The sequence below is a fragment of the Myripristis murdjan genome, chromosome 19 (genome assembly GCF_902150065.1).
Source record: "Myripristis murdjan chromosome 19, fMyrMur1.1, whole genome shotgun sequence".
NCBI classification, from domain to species: Eukaryota; Metazoa; Chordata; class Actinopteri; order Holocentriformes; family Holocentridae; genus Myripristis; species Myripristis murdjan.
This window is the reverse complement of record NC_043998.1, coordinates 17,701,781-17,719,640: the sequence shown is the minus strand read 5'-3', so window position 1 is coordinate 17,719,640 and position 17,860 is coordinate 17,701,781. Positions and strand designations below refer to the sequence as shown.

Genomic DNA, 17,860 nt, shown 5'->3' with positions numbered 1-17,860 from the left:
TTTCCAAAACCTCCAATATGGCTGCCGGAGGATGTGTACATCATACTATCTGCATCACAAACATTTTTGGAGCAGCCAGCTGTGAATAGTCCATCTGCAGAAACATAAATTGGATTTAAAAAATGTTTTCAAGTGAATAAGTAAAGTAAGTGAGTAAAGTGATCTGGAGTTGTCCTCTTGCCCTGTCATTGTACAGAAAAGATCACATGTATAAAAGCTCTTTTTTGTTCTGAGTACCTCGTAATGAGCTGCCCAGTCTTTACTTTCACCCAAGTGGGTCTTTTACATCGGTACTTCTGCCTCTATTTCAGCAAAATGTCAGCTCCTCTACTAAGAAAGGCTATTTTAGCCCTCCTCACCTGATTATATAGAGCTTGTTAAGCCGGACAAAGAATCACTTAAATCATGATATTTTCATCCAGTTCTCTCTCTCTCTCTCTCTCTCTCTCTCTCTCTCTCTTTCTCCCCATATCTCCCTCATTCTCATCACTACCTTTCTGCCTCCACTCCTTCATGTCACACAACACAGCTATACAGTTTAATCAAACCCTTTTTCTTCATTATGCTGTGTTGGGGGTTGAGGGGCTTGTTGCCATGGTATAACGACTCATAGGAAGGGAACTAATAGTAAGACAAGTGGCCCTCGATGGTACAACCTGCACTTTTCCAACCATCTTGACCTACTTTTAGCTCACGTAAGTACTTTTTACTTGTTTTCCAGCTCCTGTGATTGATTGAAAATAAAAACAGCAGTGGAATCAGGAGCCAGGCAAAACGCAGCGGTGATCTATTTTGGATACACAAGGTAACTGGTGTATTGACAGAAATGCCACACTAAAAATCACTAAATATAGGGTTGATCCATTCCCCAGCGTAAGAAAATAGATAAATACCTTCAGCTGTTGTTTTACTAAGGTAAGGCAACAATTCTGTTAATCAAAGCTACTTTAATTAGACAAGTTGTTCTCTTTTTAGGGCCGCTTTAAATGTACATATGAAAAAAGAGCGACTTTGTTCCCATGTTTTTCTCTGCTGCTTCTCATAGCTTTTAATCTTTCCCTCTTTCCCCACTCCTCACTTTTTTCCCATGCTATGCTGAAGCCCATTCTCTACTCTGATTAATTTCAGCAGTATCTGCCAGCAGTAAAAACCGCACATCTAATTAAGGCATTGTGCCCGTGGTATCATCTTTTCAGTAATTGCCCCAGTGCTCTCCATCTTATGTGGGTCAGAGCAGCAGTGACCCCTGGGGTACAGTCTGATCTTAGTATGAATCCCTAGATCTGTCCGCCTCTGTATCTCTGCTTTTCCACACCATGCTGGATACAAGTGTGTAATGTACCAGCGGGGTCAATTAGCTCTGCATGGTGTAACAAACTCCGGATCACTCCGTCGCTGCTCAGTGAAGTCAAAGTCCACACTAAGCCAGGTAAATTTAAAATGGTGTGTTTGGGTCTTTTGTTTTTCGTCCACACTAGACTGTTTTAGATAAGAATCCCTTCCATACTGATGCGCTCAACAAGAGACAAAAACAGTGATTGAATCCTGGTGATTTTACATGTTTACCAGTATATGTACAAAATGCATACACTTCAAATTTCTGTTAATCTTTTCCCAAAGCAAGCAGTCATATTTCAGAACTCCAGTGTAATTTTTCCTACCTTTTATCCATATTTTTCCATTCATTCACTGCGATATGAAAATGAACTTTCAGAGACTTCAAACTTTCTTCACACCAGTATTCCATCACCGTAATAAAGTCCTCCATATTAGTTTTCCTCAAAGCAAAACAGCGCTGTTGTGTTTTGATGACTTGAAATTGGGCAGAGTTAAACTGTCTCTCTGCTGGAAAATAGTCCCTGGGAAAACATTTGCAGAAAATTATCACCTCTGTGGTTTTTGAACGTGGATGACTTTGTTAGCCGCAGAAGCAGAATATTATAAGGTGGCTCAAATTTAAAAAAGGAGGGATTTTGATTATATGTTGTTAAATCTTTACTAGCCCCACATGATTTGCAAAATGGTTTGTTGTGATGTAAAATGTGCATAAATGAGCTAAACATTCAAAATCACTGGTGTGGTCTTTTAAGTAGAGAGAAGGGCTAAACAGAGGAAAAAAAGATGCATTTTCAAATAAAACAGTTAAGTCTAAATAGCATGCAGTTCATATTCTGAAAGGCTATACTGTATGTATGTCAACTATTAAAACCAATGCATGAAGCTACCACCACACAATTTCATATATGGGTATTGGAAGAGGTTTCCACTTGTCTCTATGCATTCCACTAATCCTACTCTCTCTCTCTCTCTCTCTCTCTCTCTCTCTCTCTCTCTCTCTCTCTCTCTCTCTCTCTCTCTCTCTCTCTCTCTCTCCCTCTCTCTCTCTCTCTCTCTCCCTCTCTCTCTCTCGGGACCAGGCAGCAGGGGGTCTGAAGAGAGGTAAATTGAAAGGTCCCAGGCAATCATCCAGGCGCCCCACACGGTTCAGTCGGCTGGGGAATTCATTGTGGGGCCATGATGAAGAACCCCCAGCCTTGCTAATATAGCTCACCCTGCCAACCCAATGCCATTGTCACAACTCCCTGTTATTCCCTTACATGTAGCAAAATGTGATTGACTGCTCTCTCCACAGCATTGGCCAAGCTGCAGACACATGCCAGTGCACTCTCCATGCTGCATATGTCCATCAAAAGGGGTTTTGTTTGTTAATGGTGGGAGGTGAAAGGAGAAGAATAAAGGATATCGAGCTGATGGTTGGAGGAATGAGATATTGTTAGCTCGAGGCTGATTTGACCTTGTTGAGTCTGACTTATTGTGTACATCCCGTCTCTGGAGTTGGGTTGCTGAAAGCTGGGTCACACATTGCTCAGCAAGTGGCTATTGTAATGCAATCACTCCACCAGAACCTGAAGTCAGTGGCAAGAGAGAACTCTCTCTGCAAATGATGACAGATGTCCTTGCAGTGGAAGATGTACAAAGTTGAGTATCTCTGCCTCATAATGGACTAAGCACCTTTGTTTCAATTCTAAGCCTTGGATACTTGCATAGTGAGATGAAAATAGATTTTGTCCTTGGTCAGAAGCAGGAGGCACTCACTATGCCGCTTTATTCCCTGGTTTATTAGGTCTATAAAATGTGGGGCTGAGTCATTATTTGAGGAAGACAACAACTTAAGGATTGACATGGACCATCATTCTACAAAATCAGCATGCCCGCTTTGTGCCAGAGCCGCTCTAGTCCCAGTGCGGTCACTGAACTTTCACACCGCTGTCAATAGAACTTGATTGCTTTCTTGTTGTTGTCTTGACCAGATTATCTACAGACTCTCATTCAGCCCTGCTTGCCGCCAGAGTGACCTCATGGGTTCTGCACATTTTTCATTGCTTGTCAAGTCAGTTCTTTTTAATTTTATGTAGTCGACCTTTACCTTGGGTTTTGAAATATTACCTGCACTGTAAAATGTATGTTGGATTGCAATAAAATTTACATTACGGGTGTCATTATTCATAACCTGATTTGAAAATGACATGCATCAATCATGCAGATTATTTTACCAACTCTGTTACTGCTGATTCTGCTATTTTTCTGACAGTGTGATTTTTCAACTGTTGGAGGTAAACCTGATAACATAATACCTCTTTGTAACAACCAAGATAGCAAAGCACATCGCTGTTCATTGCCATTTGTTGGTGGTTGAGGAACTCAGCATGCTACTGAAAAGTCAGAGGGAGACTTAAAAATTCAAGCGAAATAGCTTAAAGCCAGAGGGAAGCACAAATACTTCAGACACAACCCCTGCACTTCTCTTAAAAGAGATTTCATCATTATTATACATTCTGTTTGAATGAAAAGATGTCAATTCAACAAATATGCAAGTATGTCATGAACTTGATGTGTGCTCCACTTCTTGCAGGGTTCTGGTTGCTTAAAGCTTATAGAATGATTTAAGGGATAATTCCACTGAGGACTTATTTTTCGACTTTTCTACCAGCATGACAGTCGATTGTGATGAAAATTTCATCACATACTTGATTGTAGCAGTTTATATGCCTGCAGGTTGCCGGGAGCGCTGTTGTCCGATATGTCATCCACTCACACAGGGCCAACAGGTAATCACCAACAGTATGATCCAAAACATAAAAACATAATAACACTAACACTGCAGCTACTTATTCCTCCAAATAGGCGAAGAACTGCACAATTATGACAACATTTCCTTCGTAATAGCCCATTTGATACTTGCTCATGCACTTTCCTGTTTCCTGTTTCCTTGACACTTTTCTTAAGTGAACATGTCATGTTGGAGGAGGAGTAGGAACGGGATGTTGCTGCCTCAGTTTGACAGCACTGGAATGCCCACAATCTCTCAAAATCATTTATGAATTTAAAATAAGCCATAAGCAACTACAGCAGATATGACTCGCTTTTTGTGAACGTGACTGATGACATCAGTGTGATTAACTGTAATTGGTCAATCATAATTATTAATGTTTAGGCATTAATATCAGGTGGGAGATCTCTGATGCTGAATGCCCCGCTTGGTGAACTATGAGTGTATACAGTATTGTGGCTGATCAATTCTTAATTGATAAATTCATTCTCTTTTTATTTGATATTAGCCAATAGGTAATTTAAGGTGATTTAAATCTATGGCCTGACCCCGACTCTGAAATATCAGCAGCCTCACTGTGCAGTGTATTGATAAATCTATGGCGCTGTCCGTGGTGCTGAAATGGCAGACGGCTTTTATCTGATCTTTTATCTGACTGAGGTTTGTGCAAGTTACAATCTATGGCCTGACCACGGCTCTGAAATATCAGCAGCCTCACTGTGCAGTGTATTGATAAATCCATGGCGCTGTCCTTGGTGCTGAAGTGGCAGACGGCTTTGCAATTGTGCCTTTTTCTCTCAGTCCTGTCTTCCTCCTATCTTGGATTATCTTGGAGAGTAGTGCTGCCTGCATGATCAAAGAGACAAGTAACAAGGTGTAGTTGTAGAAGAGCAAGACGATCATAGAGAAACATTGCTGCCTGTAGTGTTCCTATAATTTTCCTTTAATATTTCCATGATCATTCAGTAGCATTTGTGCTGTCGTAATTACACCCCAGACCAAGCCACCTCTAGAACAAAATGTTTTAGGAGATACATGACTACAGATTTTAGTTTTTGCTCTAGATTTCTTCCTGGTAGTGGAGCAGGTAATGTGACTGAGGAAATTAATCTGCATTGATATAATTAAAATGCTTGAATCTAGACTAGGCCTAGAGAAAATATGTATTAAGCCTTATAGCAGTTCTATTACCCGTTACTCATATGCACGGCTATAAAAAAGACAATTGTGGCAGGGAGAGAAGGAACATAACTGGATAAAATGAAATTGTAGAGTTAGAGATGTCACAGTTATGGTTAAGCAGTCCTTGAATGATGTCCTTTGGGGGGTGTACATGGGTGTGTGTGTGTGTGTGTGTGTGTGTGTGTGTGGGTCTTGGCTGGTGTTGAAGGAGCGGGGGTGCTCCCAATTGGCCTCCCTCATCCCCCTTGTTAAAAAGTAACAGATCACCTTCTGATATTAGGCAATCCTATATTTTCTGGCTGAGCAGGATGGAGATGAGGAAGCAGCGTAGCAAAAAGCATTCTGATTGTCTGATTATTTATTTATTAAAATCGCACCATCTGTAAAGAGGGAATTCAGTTTACGCTCCCTCCCAAAATTATGAATCTTTCCACTTCTTTGAATTTTATTGCAAAACAGAAACATAAAATGTGCTCGGAGGTTACAGAGTCATAGGGTGGAGTATGGCCTCAAAACAATATCTAATACCACAAAGCTGCAATACACTCAAGTTTCAAGCAAAGGATACTCAGACGTTTAATGTAAGTCCAATGGCGGAGTGTGTTATTGTGTTTTAATTGCTTTTTGGATTTAACCATGGGCAAAAAGCAGTAAAAAACGCCCGGGTTTTAAATAATGTAATGATATTTCAAATTAAAGGGAAATTTGCCTAGCTGTAGTATATATTGTGTTGGGCACAGCTTCACAAGCATGACTCTCCTTCCAAAGTTTGCGTTCCTCTACAAGGTGCACTATGTCATGCAGGCTCATAGTTGCATGATGCCATGACCCAAATCAACACCCATCGCGTGATTGATGCCACTTACACACACACTGACAGACTGTGTGTATGCACTCGCGTACAGAGGAGGAAGTCATCTCAGAGTGTCAGGGATCCTCGGCTTATTGCATAACTCTTGTCAATCACAGCTGTCTGACCCAGGCTGATACACTAACTCTTAATTCCTCTGTCCTGATCTGCTTTTCTCATTCACTGGAACAGTCTTATCAGCAAGCCGTCCTGCCGGGGTGGATCCCCAGCCATTTCAACACAGCACGCCTGACATGCACCAGTACTTCATTAGTGCCACTCCTCATGCCCAGCCACAGTGCACAGGACCGACAGCTTCAGTCTACTTAGCTTATGTAAAAATGAGGCTTCGACCAGTGCCGACTTTTAAAGCCCACTTAATAGACTCCAAATGCAAAAACTTACTTTATGTGCCTGCTCGTCTTTTGATCCTCATTTATATAAAGTTTTTTTTTTTAACTAATGTGAATGTGTTATTGTCTTCTTAGTTTATTTTAGACTATCTTCCGCTCCCTAGGCTGCATTTCCCACACCTCTGAACGAGCTGCATAAATAAGCCAAAAAAAAAAAAAGAAGAAGAAGAATGGAATCTGAAATAACAAAAAAATAAATGTAATCTCTTTTATCATCTCCTGCATCATATTTGATCCAACGAAGAGCACACATGGGGGAAGCACATAAAAGATGTCAGCTGCAGGGTTCAATCGATCAGACACAGTTTCCACGGCGTGTGTTACATGTGGAGGGCTGGCTAGTTAGCCGGGTAACTTGACAGCTACTGTAGCTTATGTAGGTACAGTGTCACTTTTTCACTTCCCCGCCCATTTAAATTCATGTCATACTTCTCCCAAGCCCCGGTTGAAATCAGTCACCCCTCAAATCTTCAATCTCTTGAAGACACGTAAAAGCACGCGTATGATTGCACCACTTTAGTATCAGTCCCCCCTCGCAGGAAATCAATGGCATATTCATTATGGTGATATTTTGAGAGCTTAAGTGGAACTCAGCTACTGATGAGCTGGCTTGTCAGAATTCAACAAGGTGTCCCCTCCTGTCACAGCTAGCCATTACTGTCTTCGCTTATCTGTTCTAGCAGTCTCCAAATCTATCACTTCATCTCTCTCAAGTGTCTCCTCCACTCCCCTTCATTTGCTCACTTCTCTCTCTTAAGAGTCCAGACGCTCGGCCCATTCTTGTACTTACAATCCTCCCCTTTCCTTGTTCCTTATTTATACAGCTCTCCTCCTCTCTGTCTTGTTAGCTCCTTCCAGCCCATTTATTTCCCCTTTTTCTCTGTATCTTACACCATCAGACACTCTCCTGCCGAGTGTTTTCCAATTTGACTCCTCTGTTGTCCTTTCCGATGCAATATCTTACCCAAGTTTGTAATTCAGGGTGACTTACAATCCGCCGTATTATCTATCCTGAAAGCTGTCTGTGGCACTCTGTTTACCTTGAGGTGAGAAGCGGCGTCTTTGTGAAGGCCTTGACAGCGGGACTGAGATACACTTCCTCGCTGACCTTGTTTGACGACATGTAGACGATGTGCAGAGATCTGAGGGTAATTACAAAGTGACGCAGCGAGACAATGAAAGACACACGTGTTCAAACACACTGGAGCAAGCAGGCCGGCTGTTGGGTGTTAGTCAGCAACGTGCGTAAATCTTTCAGTCTTGTATTAGTGGTTAGTGCCACATTCTCGCCATATCAGGAGAACAGGAAGAACAGGATGGTGACTCATTGCTTCATCATTGAAGTTATAACTTGTTCAAACCCCTACATCCAAAATGATGTTATTCCTGAATTTAAAATCAACCATAAAGGCCTAGCAATAAACGTGATTCTGATTCTGATATTGATTATATTAATGTGACTACAACTGCTTGTCTTGATTTTTTTATTATCTTGGGTTAGTGATAATAGTTGTGCTGAAGTGTTTGCCGCCTGTGTTGACTTCCACAAGTTGTGACAGCACCTGGGAATCATCGGAGCTTACAAAATAATCCCTCAGATCCTGTTTGTAATTATCTCTTGGAATCTGACATGAACCTTTATTCCCAGTCTTATTTAAGGTAAATTCAGCATGATGTGAACACAGCGTTAATAGCAAATCAAAGAATGCAAAGTCAATATTTGTGGCTTTGTAGAGAGAGTTCTGAAGAAGTTGTCTTGCAGAGATCAAACTTTGCAAGAAACTTGCAGAAAATAAATCCTTTCTGTTTGAGAGGGACTGTGAGCCTTGAAGCACAGTTTGGATGTGATTCCTGCAGTGCATCTTGGGGCTTCTCATTTGTTCTCCTTGGTCAAGTCACCATTCAGTGCCTCCTCAGCTGGCAAGTCAAATTATAGGATGTTCAGTAGTCATTCAGTGGTTAGAAACTCTGCAAAATGGCCCAAAAATGCTACGAGAAAGAACTTCTTCCAGTGTTTATGGAAACACTGACAGAAGGAGATGGGATGTAAGTTCTTGGACAGACAGTGATTTCTGATGAGCCAGGAACCTGAACAAGCTGACTGATCTCATCCAGATTGCTGCACTCATAGCTGGAAGTGAGAATACTACTCTAGCACATTTAGTGGTGCATATTTTGAGTTTGATCTTGTACTGTGAATTAGTTTGGGTGTAAAATCAAGCACAGACAGAGCCAGAGAACTCTCGCCGGTGTCTTGAGAATTGCAAACTGTGTGTATGAAAAAGTATGGGATCATTTCCAGGTCTAGATGAGTCTGAAAAAAGAGGAGATAGTATGGGAAAGTATTTGTATTTCCACACTCTTGCTTGTATTAACAGTTTTCTCAAAAGCTTCATTCAGAAACTGCAATAATAAATTAATCATGCAAACAATGTATTTTGATTTTGTTCACGTTTCAAGCCCCCAGCTGAACATATTTTCTTCTGAGTGGGCGATTCAAACACCTGTCCATCTTAAGAAGCGCAAATCAACAATGGCCCCAGCTGCACCATCCCATCCAAGGCCATTAGATGGGAAACTGCAAGTTTTCCTGCCTCTAAAATATTAAAAATGCTCGGTGAAGGACTCTAAACCAGGGGAAAGAGCGCGGTGCAAACTGTGCATGAAATAATTCAACATTGCTAAGACAGACAAGGCAGCCATCACTGACCACATGGCAGGGAAAGGAACCCAGTTGGGTTATTTACATGCATGATAAACATGTAGCTCTCAGCAGTCTGAGATGTTTTGGAAAGGAAAAAGAGTAGGAATCCTGAAACAGACAGATCTACCAACAGACACACACACATACACACAAAACACTGAGGAAACCTTTAAATACATATGTATGCATGTATCTCTGTATATGTGTGTCACGTTTTTATCCATTTCCTTCAGCTTGCAATGACTTTTTATCTCCCCCTATGTAATTTAGTTCCATTCATCGCCTCAGCAGTAAACTTGATCTGAAAGTGACTCAGCCGATATCTACCAGCGCCGTGCAAAATGTATTTGAAACATGCTCCAGAGAAGCTGTTTTTCATCTGTTTAAGTTATCTATCATTGTGCCACTAGAGCTGTCACCCAGATTTATATTACTCCCTCGGAACTTTTTTTTTTCTTTGTCCAAACACACACACTGTAATGATCGCCTAAATGCTGTAAGCTTAAGAGAAGTTCAATAACATCATAAAACTTTTTTTTTTTTTTTTTTTTTTTACAGCCACACTTAAGCAAACGTCGAACCTGTATTTATAAATCCACCATTTAAAAGCTATTCAGGGAACGCACTTTGTGAAAGGTCTCTGGGAATGTGTTGCCGTTTTCTTCGGCAGGACTGCGAGTCATAGCAACAGACAGCACGCCACAGCACACACCGGTTTATTGGCCATAAACATACAGGAAATATCACCTCGACAGCTCCTGCATGGAAGTGCTGCCACGGGAGCTGAAATATTAAAGGGAGGTTCTTTATAATCTCCCTGACTTAATGTGCTGACGGCTGCTATTCCCTTCCCAGCCGGGGTGCGAAATGGCCGGGCCCGTGTGATGACGGCAGTGCTGACTGAAATCAGACACTTTGGAAGAACGGCAAAGTGCTGACTGGCACACACACACACACACACACACACACAGCCGCAAGCATGGCAGGACGGTTATAGGTCTGTCGTATGAATAGTGAGCCACACAGACATGGAGGCACTGTGGAGTGTCTCCCCCGAAGACTCATCTCTCCAGTTACTCCTCAGGGGACTGCATGTGATTCACTTACTTTTTTTTTCATATATAGAGAAATACAATGCCGAGAAGAATGCATAAGCAAGCCAAGTTGGTAACTGATGACCTGTGGAAAAGAAGTGACTTCAAAAGTGTCAGCTCTCCAGGGGACGTTTTAAATCCGCGTTACAGTGCCTGGTTATAATGCAGTGGAAGCAGCAAGGTACTGTGTATTACTGTTGGTGGGCCTGAATAATGAGTTTTGTGTGGCACTAAAACTAACGAGGCTGACGGAGCCCACACAAAAAATGTAGGAAGACATAACTATCTTTCTTACACTGCAAAAAAAAAAAAAACACTCCATCTTAACAAGTCAATTACCCTTATATCCAGTGTTAAACTATACCTATTTCTCTTAAAATACACTTATTTCTCTGATAAAGTGATCCAAATCTGCCAGTGGGATGAGATAATCCCACTCGCCTCCAACACTAATCAGCTTGTTTCCACATTTTTTTTAATCGTTTCAGGCATTTTCTTGTTACGAGCGAGCTGATCTGCCTTATTCTGCCTTGTTTCAACATGTTGATGCTTGGTCCCAGAAAGAATCCTGAAATAAATTAAACTGCATTACAAACAACTGGGATGATCTCATCCATCTGGCATGTTTTGTACTTGTTTTCAGAAAAACAAGATTGTAAGACTGGAATATCAGGCTAAAGTACTTGTTTACATGCAGATTTTCTTTTTGCAGCAGCAGCAGCAGCAGCAGGCCTGTATCATTAATGTTTTCTGTATTTGTATTTTTTTTTTTTTTTACAGTATTCTCTGTGACATTTTCCTTTGTCCGGGCTCATCAAGTCCAAACTGAAGCTGCTGTTGGCTGTTACTGAAGTTCAAGAAGTTCAGTAAAAGCAAAACTGCCTTTATGCTTTTCACAGTGGCTGGTATATTGATGCACAAAATGCATCCATGTGTTTGAACATTTTCCTTCTACTTTGGCTACCATCCAGAGATGTAAAACAAACGATAGAGACTTACTCTGTCTGAAACAAGTTCTCAATTTAAAAAAACAAACAAAAAAAAAAAACTATTTATTCTCTGGTGGTTCAGGAAATATTCTGTTATGCTTCATAACAACACCCAAAATAATCTATGAGACATTAATAGTTGTTTACCAGTTTTGTTAGCCATGGAGACAGATATTCATCAGACTTGGCTCCTTTGAGGTTGATTGAATCTCACTGAATTTCCCACAAAACAATCACAAAATAGAGCCAAGTGCTCCACCTTCAAAGAGAATACCTTTATTTGCAATTCCAATCAACTTAAAGCATTCATTATTTTCATCAACTTCTTATTCCCCAAAGGGAAATGCAGCAGGCTCCATTTAATTGCATTAGCAAAGCACCGACCAACAATAAGATTGATACAGCAGTCCACAGGCTGCTTGGTCATACATCTCAGGACTGTGCTGGGCTCTAACTGAACCGTAACTAAAAGCTTATTGACCCTCCATGGCTGCCGTCTTGGCTAATATCTCATCTGTTGCGTGAAGACTACTAAATGGAGCTCATGGACAGTAAAGTAGTTTCGGAGTTCTGAACATAGCAGAGCATGTGCGATCCATCTATGAAACAAGCTGCAATATTGAGAATTATTGCACAGAACAGATACTATTAGCAAATGATTCATTTTCCCCCGCCTGGTTCTTTCTTCATACTTAATTCTTTTTTTTTCTCACTCTGACAGACCCTAAGACAGCGTAGAGATAATTTATTTGGTCTATTTTGATGCGTGCGGTGATATATTTAGCACTATTTCTGAGATAACGTGCACATTGAAAGCTATATTGAACCCTGATGATATTAGATTTCCAATATTTTGGCCCGTAGCCCACTATTCATGCTACTTTTTGTTTTTTTGGCGCGCCATGTTGAAAAATTAGGGCACCCTTGATCCAAATCATCGCCCATCCAAGCCGGTACTGAGTGGAGGCTGTGCAGCTCTAATAGCCTGTGACACAATCATTTATTACACTGTGTGACATTTGACTCTCAGTAGCGTACTTCCACTTTCATTAAGCAATCAACCAGGTGCTCTGATCTAGTAACAAAAGCCATCTGCTGTGACTGTGGCTGTTTACGCTGTGTGCTCATTCCCTTTTCTTATAGCCTCACTCTTGGGTAATATCTTGCAGATGTACAGTGCAAGTAATACAGCGTCTCGGAGGCACAATCCCTGTCTGCTGCATATGGCTTTGGCCCCGCTGCTCCGTAAAACAGCCTGGGTTTGATTTTTACCTCCCAGTCCTATGGCTGTCCTTGCATTCCTGTTAGGCTCCTATCTGCTGTGTAATTGCAGAGTGTGCCCTGCCACCTGAGACTCCCTTCAACCTTCCCCCAAAAAACAAGAGAGCAGCCAGAGGGGTGAAAGAGGGATGAGATTCTTTCTTGATCAAATCGGCTCTTTCAAAACTAGGCCAGGCGGCCGGCTCACACCTCTGTAATGGCATCTGGAATTGCATGGATCACTTTTATGTATTATGTATATCGCACTTTATATTACACTTTCTTTCAATTAAGAGGTATGGATTATTATAGAAAACTAATCTAATACAGTGCAAGATTCTCCCTTTTTCTCATTATTCCAACAAGCGGGTAAACTGTAATTTGAAGCCCCGGGGAATTAGGTGGCCTCATAGCAGCAACTCCACACAATGCAGGTGAGATTTCTCAAGCCAATAAGCTCAATTAGATGGGTGCTGTTTTCTTCACACGTTTCCAATCCGCTGAAGCCCCGGAGGAGCAGTAAATACAGCATGTTTAGGATTGATTAATGACTGGGCTGCACTGGTGCTATAGGAGTCTGAGCTAGGGCAGAAGGAGTAATGACTCCCTCAAACTGGCTTGGAGGGGGAGCAGCGAGTGTCTCTATTAACGGGGGAGGTAACGAGTCAGTGATGCACTCTGGACGCTATTGTCAGCTGTAAATCACATTCGAGGGACGGCCAGTTTCTACTCTCAATTACTCGAGTTTCACCTCGAGTGTGATCAGTGTGTCAGGAGGACGGGGCCCGACATCCAGCAGCCACAGAGCGAGAGACTCGCACGCCATGTTGACACGGTGCGCACACGCATAAACAAACACAAGTACATCCACATACGGAGGCGCCATCCATCACACGCTCTCGGACACACTCTCAAACGGGCCTTCGCTGAAAATGCGCTTTCTCAACCTTGAAAATTGTCGGCCATTTCACCAAATGAGGTGCATTAGAGGCGGGAGTCGTTAGAGGCGCTCATAATCAGCCGGTGTGAGTGGTCATCACCGGCGGAGAGAGACGCATGATGGAACAAAGAGGTGGTGGAAGGGGATGACCCAGGTCAACCGAAGCGTTGTCTGGGGGGATGGGGAGGGGTGAGGGGGCAAATGTGATGAGGCGTGTCCTCCTCAATGATTTGTGTGTGTGTGATGCCTTATTACCTACCAAATGAATGAGGAATACTTATATTCTCTGTAACCGAGCAGTGTGGACATTGCATATTGATGTCGCTGCATCATGCAGTTTGGTCAATACTGCCCTCTGGTTTCATTTTTGTTCAGATATTTTTAATTAAAGTATTGATCTTCAGTATTGTCACATAATTGAATGTCTGTTATGATACGCTCTCTCTCTCTCTCAACTAGCACTTCAACCTGCGCTCTGTTCATGAAAGCTTTTTCCATCTGCTGGCAGCTCATTCCTGCTTCTTCTATGAGTTAAAAAACATGAGGCACACATTAAAATGGCTGCAACTCTGACCAACACTGGGATGATGATTAGAATGGGAAAGACCGTCCATTCAAATTCTGTGCCTCCTTTCCGGTATTTGATATAAAGTAATAGGATTTTGCTCACAGTCTGAATAGCGAACATGAGCTGCAGACTTGCAAGTTTGCTCTGGGCAGCAGCTAATTCTACAGTGTTGAGCACATCAGCTTTCATTTATTTAGGCTGGACGTCTACCTGTTTCCTCCCACTAAAGCCTTTTGTAAATATAAGAGGAATTGGGTACATAGCACAAGCACAGACAGCCACTGCCACTGGCTGAACAGCGTCACCTACAGAAACTTAAAAAAAAAAAAAAAAAAAATCCAAGGAAAAAGATGATGTGACAGTCTTGCCAACACTGTTTGATTGACAGGTGAACTCTGGGAAGTGCAGCAAAGAAACAGCACACCAACTAGTGTTTGGCAGCAAAGATGTGAAAACGTTAAGAGAGAGAGTGAGAGAGAGAGAGAGAGAGAGAGAGAGAGAGAGAGAGAGAGAGAGAGAGAGGAACTCAAGGACTGAGACTGTCTTCTGGTAAAAAAAATGGCCCAATAGGTCATGTGTACAGCAGATTATTACAGCCCAAGTGATGTTTTACAATTAAGTGAGCTCTAGCGGTCCTGTAAATCAGTGGTTCTCGAACTTTTATTAAACAATATACTCCCTTTGAAATATGTTTCTCAGCAAAATACCCGCTGACCTGTGCAAAAAAAAAAAAATGGTAGTAATAAAAAAACCTATATAAAGAGGTCCTATCAATGTCTGAAACAACAACCTGATACTGGCGACATTTTGCTTGCTGTAAATGCTTCTTTTCCACTTCCTTCTCTTTGTTTGCAGCTGTATCTCCTACGTAACCCTAATGGTATGCATACCCCCATTTGAGAGCCACTGCTGTAAATAACAACACTGTGGTGTAGCACTAAGGAAACGGCAAACTCTGCACAAAGAAAATCGTGGGGTGGCAGACGTGTCAGTCAACAAGACTCTCACTCATCTGACCTGAGTTCAAATCTTATCCCAAGTGAGAGCAGCTAGGTAGCTAACACTAATATAAGTCCGGCATTAGCTAATGTTTCCTAACCTTAACCCTGATCTTTTCCTAACCTTAACCACGACTCTTTAGTGGCTAGTAGGCTCATTGGTGAACTAGCTAGTGAGCTCAGAAAATGGCCTTTTGGGTCGAATTTGAGATGCATCTGTTGTATTAGAGGGTTAGAACAAACAATCTATGAGGTTGTACGGGTTGGAGGACATGTTGGAAGCATTATCTCTTATCTCTTTGCATGCATGCTCAGACCTGTAGCTATGGTGCTTCCTTGCAAAGCCCCGTGCTCGGCTCCATGTGTGTGTGCACATACGTGCGGATATGCCACATGTGGGTGTCTTCAACACATGTGGCATATAAGGGATATTCACACTGGCCAGGGAGTAATTATGTAAATGAATCTATTTGAAGAGTGAGAGGGATCAGCAGGCTCCCAGCATCTGTCACTGTCTGCCTGTTCGTTAGCGCTCACACTCGTTCACCATCCAGAGACGTGAGCTAACCACAGGTCCAACGTGGAGAGAGAGAGAGAGAGAGAGAGAGAGAGAGAAATTGGGGTGGAGGGGCAGAGGGGAAGAGGAAGGAACAAATTAGGGATGGAGGGAAGGACGAGCAAAGCAGAGAGAACAGGGCGTCTCAAAAAAGTAAATCACCTGTCTCCACTCTGACCATAACTTTCTTTGCAGCCGTATAGAACTGAGGAGCATTATTTCACTGCCTGTGGAAGCCTGTCAGGCAATTTTAATCAAACAAAAACAGTGTGACAGACTCCTCTATATTTATAGTGGGGATGCTGTTTTGTAAATCACATCCCAGCATGCAGATAAGTGAATAATGAATGTAAAATGCAATCAGCTAAATGAACTTATAGGTATTTCACGGCCAAATAAACTGTGTCTTTATTTAAAACAACACAATGCAAAATGTGTCCAGGCTGCAACAATGCCCTGACTGTAAAACATTATTACCACCACTGCAATCATCTTCATTATGTAGATGTAACACGCCCAATCAGGAAGTGGATTCAAATTATGCAGTCAGGGACTCTAATAAAACGGTGTCTTTAAAATTGTAATTAATCATCAATAAAGCATAACTATTCTCATTATGCAATTTTCCTTCTCTAAGTATCATCATTATTCAGTCATTATTTCTCTTTATTGCCTAAAAGCAATACTGAAAAATCTCCTGAACAAGTCATTTAATCTCATATTCAGTGTAAAATCTTATTTTTCTTCAAACAAATGAAAATGAAATCTGTCATTGGGACGAGATAATCCCACTTGTTTCCAATGCTAATCAACTTGTTTCCATAATTTCCTTGGATCAAGTGTTATTTAACTGATCCTGGTGGCTGATCTGCCTCATTCTGCTTTGTTCCAACATGTTTGTGCTTGTTCCCAGAAAAATTCCTGGAACAAGTGAAACTGCACAGAAAACAAGTGGGATTATCTCATCCCAGCGGCTGATATTTTGTCCTGTTTTAAGAAAAAACGTTATTTATGTAGCATTTGACCTAGAAAAACTACAGAGTGCCTTGCAATTAAAAGAATGAAACGCTCATATACAAAATGTTCACGGGGAAAGGTACAAGGAGTAGCAAAACAAATATTTTTCCCTAAGACATCCACCTGAATTCAAAGGAACAAAACAATCACAACTGGAAACTGGAGATGGGAGTCACACAAGAAGATCCGGAGTCAGATGAAGAAACTGTTTTTCTGCAGCTGAGTTGTTCCAATGTTCATACGCCCTGACTGCAAAGGCTCGCACACCCTGAACAGAGTTTTGTCTGCTGATCAAAGGCGAGTAATGATGCTCCTGCACATAAGGAGATAACAGCTGTGAACTGTAAACTGGAGCCAGGCCATTTTATTGCTTTGGTAGCTATCAATAAAATTTTTAGAATCCGTCCTAACACTGGCTGGAAGCTGTGTACACTGGCTGGAGAATGGGACAAATAACATCTCTTATTTTAGCTGGAGGTAACAGCCCGGCTGCACAGTTCGGAAACAAGTTGCAGATGAGATAAAGCTTCTCTGGCTGAGGCAAGAACACAGGGAGTTACCTGTGAGAACACAACCTGCAAAACAGCCTCAATAAATCAGCCTAGATTAATGCAAACACTTTTATAAGGACATCAGTTGCCATAAAAATGTGCTCGAGTGCAAAAAAAAAAAGTTATGGAAAAATAAAAAGATTCAGTTCCATAGTCTGTTATCTGGGCTCTGGGCAGCTCCCAGTTTCCAGCAGCACCAACTGCTGAAGATGCACTGCAAAAAAAAAAAACAAGTCATGTAGTCTCATATTCAGTGTCAAAATCTTGTTTTTCTTCAAATGAGTGGGAAGAACTGCCGGTGGCAACTTGTTACCAATGCTAATCAACTTGTTTGCAGACTTTCCTTGAATCAAGTGTCATTTTCTCCATCCTAGTGGGCTGATCTGCCTCACTCTGCCTTGTTTCAACATACTGAAACATATTGTCCCAGAAAAATTCCTGAAACAAGTGGATTAGTGTTGGAAACAAGTGGGATTATCTCATCCCAATGGCTGTTTTTTTTTTCACTTGTTTGAAGAGATTTTTAACACTGAATATGAGAATAAATGACTGTAACGTTGACTGTAAGATGGGGATTTTGGCCGGGTGCTCAAATAAAGCTCACATTTTCCTCCTGCCCTTGCTGGC

General features: G+C 41.7%; 1 protein-coding gene across 1 annotated transcript in view; it reads right to left on the bottom strand.

Annotated features, from left to right (window-relative positions):
- The window catches only part of glp2r (glucagon-like peptide 2 receptor), a 71,596-nt gene extending 63,917 nt beyond the window's left edge, over window positions 1-7,679 (bottom strand). The window contains exon 1 of the mRNA XM_030078416.1: window positions 7,597-7,679. Coding sequence (XP_029934276.1) covers window positions 7,597-7,679 — 83 coding nt within the window. The remainder of the gene's footprint in view (window positions 1-7,596) is intronic.
- Between the last annotated feature and the right edge of the window lie 10,181 nt (window positions 7,680-17,860).